This window comes from Scyliorhinus torazame, chromosome 5 (assembly GCF_047496885.1).
Source record: "Scyliorhinus torazame isolate Kashiwa2021f chromosome 5, sScyTor2.1, whole genome shotgun sequence".
NCBI classification, from domain to species: domain Eukaryota; kingdom Metazoa; phylum Chordata; class Chondrichthyes; order Carcharhiniformes; family Scyliorhinidae; genus Scyliorhinus; species Scyliorhinus torazame.
In genome coordinates, this window is record NC_092711.1 from 75,326,247 (window position 1) to 75,336,505 (window position 10,259).

The following is a 10,259-nucleotide window of genomic DNA, read 5'->3' on the forward strand; positions in this document are numbered from 1 at the left end:
ACTGTGTTGACTTTACGTAACTTTATTTTCAGATATGAAATGAGTTAGCACAACGGCTTCACAGCGCCAGGGTCCCAGGTTCGATTCCCGGCTTGGGTCACTGGCTGTGCGGAGTTTGCATGTTTTCCCTGTGTCTGCGTGGTTTTTCTCCGGGTGCTCCAGTTTCCTCCCACAGTCCAAAGATCTGCATGGTTAGGTAGATTGGCTATGCTAAATTGCCCTTGGAGTACAAAAAAGATTAAGTGAGGATGGAGGTGTGGGGATAGGGCGGAAGTGTGGGGATGGGGCGGAGGTGTGGGTTTGGGTGCGGTGCTCTTTCCAGGGGCCAGTGTGGACTCGATGGGCCAGGTGTACTCCTTCTGCACTGTAAATTCTATAAATTCTATGAAACACCATTTTAAACTTTGTATTCTCAATTCTTTTGGCAACTTTTTCAGCTTTGCCCAAATTTGTTTTGCCCCCCTCTTTCTTCAGGCCCTTTTCTAACTGACTCAAATAAAACAAAAGAAAAATAAAAGTAAAACGATGAGCTTTCACAAGTAACCCAAAGCTTCAACCTTCCTAGACCAAAAAGGGTTAAAGAGGATGGAGCTTCCAAAAGCTTGTGAAATCCAATGCAGGACGTTAAGGCTCAAGTTTAACTTCAGAGAATCTGACTTTTCACTGCCTGTTACAATTGTACAAATAAATTGCAATTCATACTTAAAGATTTACTTTCACTCAGTAATTATGATGTCACTTTTCTCAGCACAGACTCTTTAGATTAAATAGCAATTGTTCACTTTGGGTGGCACGGTAGCACAGTGGTTAGCACTATTCCTTCACAGCGCCATTGTCCCAGATTTGATTCCCGGCTTGGGTCACTGGCTGTACGGAGTCTGCACGTTCTATCCGTGTCTGCGTGGGTTTGATCCGGATGCTCCGGTTTCCTCCCACAGTCCAAAGATGTGCAGGTGGATTGGCCATGAGGTGGATTGGCCATGACAAATTGCCCTCAAGCGTCCAAAAAAAGGTTAGGTGGGGTTACGAGGATAGGGTGGAGGTCTAGGGATGGGATGGGGGCATAGCCTCAGGTAGGGTGCTCTTTCCAAGGGCTGGTGCAGACTTGATGGGCCGTATGGCCTCCTTTTGCACTGCGAATTCCATGATTCAATGATTATTGGACAATCGCGAGTCAGCCTGAGCCTATGGCCACTCACCATCTGTAACCGTCACAATGGCATGTGATTGACGGCAGTCCTGACCAATAGAATGAGAGGGATGGGGCTGGAGGACCGACAGATAACGGCTGGTCCTCCAACCAATCGGAGTGAATAAAAGGCGGGACCCGCTCTGATTCAAGCATGCGCACTGTGGGTAATGGCGAAGGGGAAGGGCTATGTCTTCAGATGCGAAATCGGTAAGAGGCGTTTAACAATATGAAGGAAGCGGCAGATCGCGCGGGTGGGCGGAAACATTGTGTGAAGTTGTTGTAAGTAGTAAACCTCGGAAATGAGTTTCTGGGTCATAGTTTGTACTGAGCGGGACTGCAGCTCCTCCTGTTCAGCTCGGGTTAACGGCCGCCATCTTTATTGGATGTGCATCTCCTTTGTCCAGCGATGTTCAATGAGTGGGAGGAGCTTGTTCCCCATTGTTCAGAATGGAGACAACTTGTCCATCAAACTGCATTAGTCTTTCAGTCCCAATGTCTTATTGATGATGCAGAGATGGAAAGAAAAGGAAGCCAATCCTGGTCTCCAGATTTAACTGTCTTATTGGACATCCTGCCCCACGTGTCCAAAGCTCTGCGGCTCGGTTCAGTCACATGAAGACCCAGGGCAGAAACTGATGACAACAAAGTTCAGTGTGCAGCAGGGAGCATGAGCGGTCATCCTGGACCAGGGAGCAGCAGGACTGACTGCGATGGATTTTGGAAACTCCTTTCACAGGGGATTAGAGCATAAGACATAGGAGCAGAATTAGGCCACTTGGGATCTTTCTTGTGATTGTCCTCTGGACGCTTTCCAGGGCCAGCAAACCCTTCCTTAGATATGGGGCCCAAAACTGCTCACAATACTCCAAATGGGGTCTGACCAGAGCCTTCTATAGCTTCAGAAGTACATCCCTGGTCTTGTATTCTAGCCCTCTTGACAGGAATGCTAACATTGCATTTGTCTTCTGAACTGCCGACTGAACCTGTACGTTAACCTTAAGAGAATCGTGATCGAGAACTCTCCAGTCCCTTTGTGCTTCTGATTTCCTAAGCATTTCCCCATTTAGAAAATAGTCTATGCCTAAATTCCTCCTTCCAAAGTGCATTACCTCACACTTTTCCACATTGTATTCCATCTGCCACTTCATTTCCCACTCTCCTAGCCTGTCCAAATCCTTCTGCAGCCCCTCTGCTTATTCAATACTACCTGTTCCTCTACAGATCTTTCTATCATCTGAAACTTGCAACAGTGCCTTCAGTTCCTTCTTCCAAATCATTAATGTATGTTGTGAAAAGTTATGGTCCCAGCACAGACCCCGGGGGCACACCATTAATCACCGGCTGCCATTCTGATAAAGACCCCTTTATCCTCTCTACCTTCTGCCAGTCAGCCAATCCTCTGTCCATGCCAGGATCTTACCCTTAACACCATGGGCTCTTAACTTATTTAACAGTCTCTTCTGCAGCATCTTGTCAAAAGCCTTCTGGAAATCTAAATAAATCACGTCCACTGGTTCTCCTTTGTCTAACTTCCTTGTTACCTTCTCAAAGAACTCTTAACAGATTTGTCAGACATAACCTCCCTTTGACAAAGCAGTGCTAACTCAGTCCTATTTTACCATGCACTTCCAGCTACTCCACGATCTCCTCTTTAATAATGGACTCTAGAGAGCAGCACAGTGGCTAGCACTGGGACTGCGGCGCTGAGGTCCCGGGTTCGAATCCTGGCCCTGGGTCACTGTCCGTGTGGAGTTTGCACATTCTCCCCTTGTCTGTGTGGGTTTCACCCCCACAACCCAAAAGATGTGCAGGTTGGGTGGATTGGCCATGCTAAATTGCTCCTTAATGGACTCTAAAATCTTATCAATGACCGAAGTCAGGCTAACCGGCCTAAAATTTCCCATCTTCTGCCTCCCTCCCTTCTTAAACAGCAGTGTTACATTAGCCACTTTCCAGTCCTCTGGGACCCTTCCTGCTTCCAGTGATTTCTGAAAGATCACCACCAATGCCTCCACAATCTCCTCCAGCTATCTGTTTTAGAACCCTGGGGTGTAGTCCATCCGGCCCAGGTGGTTTATCCACCTTCAGACCTTTCAGTTTCCACAGAACCTTCTCCTTAGTGATGCCACTGCACTCACCGTTTGGAGGAGACCTCAATTCTGTACTGTATTTTAAAATGAACTGGTCCAAGCCTATTCAACCGCTACAAAAAAGGTTGAAACTGACGGACCCCCTGATTTATTTTCTGCCCCACATCCTGACTCCTGCTAAGGGGCCTGTACATAACTCCCATCAAGGTCTTTTTACCTTTGCAATTCTTCAACTCTACCCACAGAGATTCTATGCCTTGTGATCCTATATCGCTCCTTGCTATTGATTTAACTATGACCTCTGGCTGTTCACCGTCCCCCTTCAGGATGTCCTGTGTTTGTTCAGATTATAAGCGCAGGATTTGCACACAGCAAATTCAAACCAGGAGGAATGTTTATCTTTCCTGAATTTCATTTCTGGACTGACAGTGATGCCTTTGTAAACTTCTTTCGCAGGGACTTAGAAAAGGATTTGCAGACAGGAAACTCACAACCGATCCTCACATCAAATTCTGACAGCACCATTCGGGTTATCAGGATCTGGATGTTATCGACCTTTGTGTGTAAGCATTGAGTTAAGATCATTATTACTCACTGTGTAAAATTTCTTCCTCATATCTCCCTGTAGATCTTGCTCACAATCTTAAATCTGTGTCCCATAATCCTTTTACAATCTGCTGATGGGAACAGATTTCTTTATCTTTTGCCGGGTTTGCTGTTGTCGTTTCTGGTGCCTGGGTCGTACCGGGTGGTCCGTCCGGTTTCATTCCCTTTTTGAGTATTTGTAGCGGTTGAATAGGCTTGGACCAGTCCATTTTTGGATCCAAAGCGCAATTGAAATCACCTCCAAGAATCAATTGATGTGTATCCAGGTCTGGGATGGATCCCAACAATTTTTTTACAAATGATACATTATCCCAGTTAGGGGCATAGCCATTCACCAGCACCACCAATGTACCCGCCAATGACCCACTGACCACCACGTATCTCCCATTCGTGTCCGCAGTGACCGGAAGAGGGACCCCTTTATTGATTAGAATTGCAGCACCTCGAGCCCTTCATCAAAGCCCGAGTGAAACACTTGGCTCACCCCACCGCAGTCAGGTCTGATCTCTAACCTGCAAGTGAGTCTCCTGCAAGAACACCACACCAGCATTTAGATTCATTAGGGAGCGAAAACTCTCGACCGTCACTGGTCCACCCAATTCCTTTAAGTTCCAGGTGACCAGCCAAATCAGGAGTCTCCCACCTCCCTTCCCCATCATGGGAATCGGCCATTTGGGGCAGCACGTAGCACAGTGGTTAGCTGTGTTGCTTCACAGCTCAAGACTCCCAGGTTTGATTCTCGTTTTGGGTCACTGTGCGGAGTCTGCACGTGTCTGCGTGGGTTTCCTCCGGGTGCTCCGGTTTCCTCCCACAGTTCAAAGATGTGCAGCTTAGGTGGATTGGTTACGCTAAATTGCCCCTTAGTGATGAAAGGTTAGGTGGGGTTGCTGGTTTAGGGGGATAGGGTGAGGTGCGGGATGGGGTGCTCTTTTGGAGGCTGGTGTAGACTCGTTGGGCCGAATGACCTCCTTCTGCACTGTATGAAATTTCCACCGTGAGGGACTATCCATTAAATCTTCAAAAAGTACAGGCCTAGGCTCCACCCAAGATGGCCGCCACACACACCCTCAGATTAAAACAAAAATAGTTCTATAGTCGTCATCAGCGAGCTAAACCCCCCCCCCCCCCCCCCCCCTCCCTCCCCATTTCCCGCCAATGCTCCACATAGACCCAGATCGGATGAAAACCCACCCACAGTCTCTGGTCAAAACTGGTACACTGGCTGCAGATCCCCCCCCCCCCCCCCCCCCCCCCCCCCCCCCCAATCTTATTCCCATTCACCAGCTTATTGCTGGTGGGGCAGCTCCTCTCAGGACAAAAATAAAATGAAAACAATATTGCCCACCTGGAGGATAAACATATTTCAGAATGCAGTCCCTTTATTAGCCTTCATTTCCAAAGGTGTCTCCTCTGTCCCCCCTCGCCCCCCCTTATATCTACTTTGTGCTACCTAAAGAAAATCTCCCTTCATCCCCACACAGAAACACGTGTTTCTATCAGACAATATCAAAGACTAAATACAGGAAATCACAACACCCATCCCACCCCCAGGAAACGTAGATCTTGTCCAATACAGATAACTGGACCCCAGTCCATGTCCTGCAAGCCTGGCTCCTACATCTTGGTACATCCTCACTGGGATAACTGAGTAAATCCCTTCCCACACTCAGAACAGGTGAATGGTCTGTCGCTGGTATGACTACGGTGATGAATCTCCAGCTCACATGGGGATCTGAATCCCTTCCCACAGTCCCCACATTTCCGCTGTTTCAGCATGCTGCTGGTGTCCTTGTCCCTCTCCATGTTTGACGCTCAGTTAATGTTGTGTCCCAACAGAGAGGATGTGTACGGTCTCTCCCTGCTCTGAACAGTGTGATTTTTTTTTTCAGACTGGAACACTCTCACTCGAGTCGAGTGTGTGTTTCGGGGGTTTTTCAGTCACGCTGATCTTTAAAATCTTTTTCTACAGACAGAACAGACAAACATTTTTGCTTCCACATTCACAGACCAATGATATTCAGGTCCTGATGAATGGAGTGACTGTTAAATCTTGATGTGAAGTTTGATTTGAGTTTCCTTCTGTAAATCCTCCCCTTGTTATTAAATCCTCCAGTAAAAGGAGTTTACAAAAGTCTGCACGGTGGCTCAGTGGTTAGCTGAGGACCCGGGTTAGATCCCGGCCCCGGATCAAGGTCCGTATGGAGTTTGCACAGTCTCCCCGTGTCTGTGTGGGACTCACCCCCACAATCCAAAAAGATGTGCAGGGTAGGTGAATTGGCCTCGCTAAAATTACTGGGTTACGGGAGAACGGGTGGAGGTGTGTGGCTTGGGTAGGGTTCTCTTTCCAAGGGCCAGTGCTGACTTGGTGGGTTGAATGGACTCCTTCTGCACTGGAAATTCTGTAAACCCCTTAATTGGGGAAAAAATGAATTGGGTACTCCAAATATACATATTTTTTAATTAAAGAAAAAACAAAAGCCATCACTGACAGCCCAGGATAGAAATTTTGAACAGACCATTCTAGTTTCGCTGTAACATTTTTCCCCGTCCCACACACTCTCCCTCCTCCCTGGGCTGAAATCCAAACCCATCTGCATCATTTCTTTCCTCCACTCCCAGTTTTTTCCCTCATTCTCCTCTGCCTGGGTTCAGTTCTCCCACTCCTGTCTGCAGACTGACAAAATCAATAGTTCTTATTGGGGGCTTGGGGCCTCCAGCGGGTGTTCGTGAATCCTCCCCGCCCACCTGCCAGGGTTTCCTTCCTTGCCAGAGATCAGAGTCCTCATTGATGACTTGAGCCCAAATTGGAACCAAGCTAAATTGCACAGCGGTTAGCACTATTTCATCACAGCGCCAGGGTCCCAGGTTCTATTCACGGCTTGGGTCATTGTCTGTGTGGGGTCTGCACATCCTCCTCATGCGTGGGTTTTCCTCCAGGTGCTCCGATTTCCTCTCTCAAGCCCCAAAAGTCATGCTTGTTAGGTGAATTGGACATTCTGAAATCTCCCACTGTGTACCCGAACAGGCACCACCGGAATGTGGCGACGAGGGGCTTTTCACAGTAACTTCATTGCAGTGTTAATGTAAGCCTCCTTGTGACAATAAAGATGATTATAATTCGAGGGGGGGGACAATTTCATGCAGATTTGCGGCTCCACAAAGTGTTTCCAACTCCTCCCACCCTTCTCCTGAACAGGTTGACGCATTTATTTGTCTGACTAAAAGGGTGGTCACTGGTGGCACAGTGGTGCAGTGGTTAGCACTGCTGCCTCACAGCACCGGGTTCGATCCCAACCCCGGGTCACTATCCATGAGGAGTTTCACATTCTCACCACGTCTACGTGGGTCTCACCTCCACAACCTTGAGATGTGCTGGGTAGCTGGATTGGCCATGGCAAATTGCCCTTTAATTGGAAAAAAATAATCAGTTATTCTAAATGGTCTCTTTCCTAATGTTCACAATTAAAGGGGTGGGTTCCCCAGGAGGTGGCTGACATTTCAGTGGACGGTAAATTAATAATGGACAGAGATATGTCCCGTGTTCTTGTATGGCATTTGCTAGATATATTATTTACAGTTTGTAGTAAAGTATTATTTCTCTCCTAATACAAGACTGTAGCTACGTTATAGATTTCCAGTCATCTCTTCCCTCACAGGGTTGTTAGTCTTTGGATTTCTCTTCCACAGGGACCAGTTGTATCTGGGGGTCATTGAATATATTGAAGCACACGTTTGACAGATATTTTATTGTCGATGGAGTTCAGGGTTATGGGGAACAGGCAGGAAAATAGAGAGAAAACTGAGATGAGGAGGGATTTCTTCACTCGAGGATGTGGTGAAGCTTTGGAATTCTGTACCCCAGAGGAATGTGGATCCTCAGTCATCAGATGTGTTCACGACAAATAATGATAGGTTTCTCGATATTGAAGATATCGAGGGATATGGGGATCTTGTGGGAAAATGGTCCTGAGGTAGATCAGCCAAGGATCGCATTGAATGGTTGAGCAGACTCAAGTGGGCCAATTGGCCTACTCTTGCTCCTATTCTAATCTCTGTGTCCTGGTCAGGAAGCAGTGAGCTGTGCTTGGATCTGTCAATCAACATGAATCCGCACCTTCGGGAGAATTGGGAGGGTAAATATTAGATACAGCGGAGTGAGAATGGAGGGAGATTGTGTGGGATGGAGATTCGCAGCTTTTGGAGAACTAGAGGAAATAATGTTCCTTAGGAAGTAGTATTGTCTACTCTGAATTCCGAACTCATACCAACAATGATGAATTTTGTCAATTGTTTTTGAAGGATATTGGAAGAGGAGGACTTACAGACAGAAATCTCAAACATCACGTCTTGATGTGACAAACTCACTCGATTCCTTCTGATCTGAATATCGTCGGGGCAAAGGAGATATTTTGTGCGACCTGTTGGCTTCCAAAAGGTTTTAAATGTGAGTGTGACATGAAAAGCACCGAGACCCACACAACACACACCCGAGTGAGAGTGTTCCAGTGAACTGACTGTGGAAAGAGCTTTGACCAGTTCCGCAGCCTAAAGAAACATCACGCCATTCACAGTGAGGAGAGACAGTGCACATGTTCTGTGTGTTGACAAGGCTTCCGCTGATTGTCCAATCTGGAGAGACGTGAGGAGACCCAAAACATGGAGAAACCGTGGAAAGGTGTGGACTCTGAGCTGGAGGTTCATCGACGCAGTCACACTGGGGAGAGGCTGTTCACCTGCTCTCAGTGTAGGAAGGGATTCACTCGGTTATCCAGCCTGCAGACACATCAGCGAGTCCACACTGGGGAGAGGCCATTCATCTGCTCTCAGTGTGGGAAGGGATTCAGTCAGTCAGCCACCTTGCAGACACATCGACGAGTTCATACTGGGGAGAGGCCATTCACCTGCACTCAGTGTGGGAAGGGATTCATTGATTCATCCACTCTGCAGAGACACCAGCGAGTTCACACTGGGGAGAAGCCATTTACCTGCTCTCAGTGTGGGAAGGGATTCACACAGTTATCTAGCCTGCAGGTACACCAACGAATTCACACTGGGGAGAAGCCATTCACCTGCTCGCAGTGTGGGCAGAGATTCCGTGCTTCATTCCCTCTGCGGAGACATCAGCGAATTCATACTGGGGAGAAGCCATTCACCTGCTCTCAGTGTGGGAAGGCATTCAGTCATTCATCCACCCTGCAGAGACATCAACGAGTTCACACTGGGGAGAGGCCATTCACCTGCTCTCAGTGTGGGAAGGGATTCGGTGATTCATCCACCCTGCGGAGACATCAGCAAGTTCACACTGGGGAGACGTCATTCATCTGCTCTCAGTGTGGGAAGGGATTCAGTGATTTTTCCACCCTGCAGAGACACCAGTGTGTTCATACTGAGGAGAGGCCACTCACCTGCTCTCAGTGAGGGAAGAGATTTATTGATACATCCACCCTGCGATTCAGTGATTTTTTTTCCCATCCTGGAGAGACATCAGTGGATTCACACCGGGGAGAGGCCATTCATCTGCTCCCTTTCAGAATGGATTCATACAGTTACCCAATCTGCGGAAGGGATTACATGGAAAAATAGAATATAGGAGCAGGAAGTGGCCATTTGGCCCGTCGAGCCTGCTCCACCATTCATCGTGATCATGGCTTATTATCCAACTCAATAGCCTAATCCTGCTTTCCCTTCCATAAACTTTGATCTCCTTCGCCCTAAGTGCTATATCTAACTGCTTCTGCCATATGGCAGCACAGTGGTTAGCACTGTGGCTTCACAGTGCCTGGGTCCCAGGTTCGATTTCTGGCTGGGTCACTGTGTGGAGTCTGCATGTTCTCCCCGTGTCTGCGTGGGTTTCCTCCGACTCGTCCCGAAAGATGTGCTGTTCGGTAATTTGGATATTTTGAATTCTGCCTCCGTGCACCCGAACAGGTGCTGGAACGTGGCGGCAAGGAGATTTTAACAGTAACTTCAATGCAATGTAAGCCTCCTTGTGACAATAAAGATTATTATTCTTGAAAATGACGATTTCGAGTTCTTTTTGCTCTCAGTCTGGTATCAGTAAAATTACCAAGTCAGATTTATAGGTTAAAAATCTATTTTATTCCAAGCAGCTTGCAAGCTAGACTCGCTCTGATAACACAGGACACCAACACAGTCCCTGAGATTCCCAGAGCAAGTGTGAGACAAAGGGGCAAAGCACCTCGTTTTCATATACATTCATGTAGCATCAAGTTTCACATACACATGACCAAATTACACACAACCAAATAAGGCAACGGTGGCAAATGCAAAGCTCCCATAGGCTTTCCCCACATCCCTTAACCCTGAGGCCCCTTTCACCAGTATCTCCTACAACAAAGAAATGGTCGCAG

At 47.6% G+C, this 10,259-nt stretch overlaps 1 protein-coding gene across 1 annotated transcript; it reads left to right on the forward strand.

Moving 5' to 3' along the window:
* The first annotated feature begins 1,340 nt into the window (after positions 1-1,340).
* Positions 1,341-9,906, forward strand: LOC140418512 (uncharacterized). The gene is made up of 3 exons (XM_072501992.1): positions 1,341-1,399; positions 3,739-3,845; positions 8,188-9,906. The coding sequence occupies exon 3, from the start codon at positions 8,545-8,547 to the stop codon at positions 9,304-9,306; it is 762 nt and encodes a 253-aa protein (XP_072358093.1). The 5' UTR covers positions 1,341-1,399; positions 3,739-3,845; positions 8,188-8,544; the 3' UTR covers positions 9,307-9,906.
* The last annotated feature ends 353 nt before the right edge of the window (positions 9,907-10,259 follow it).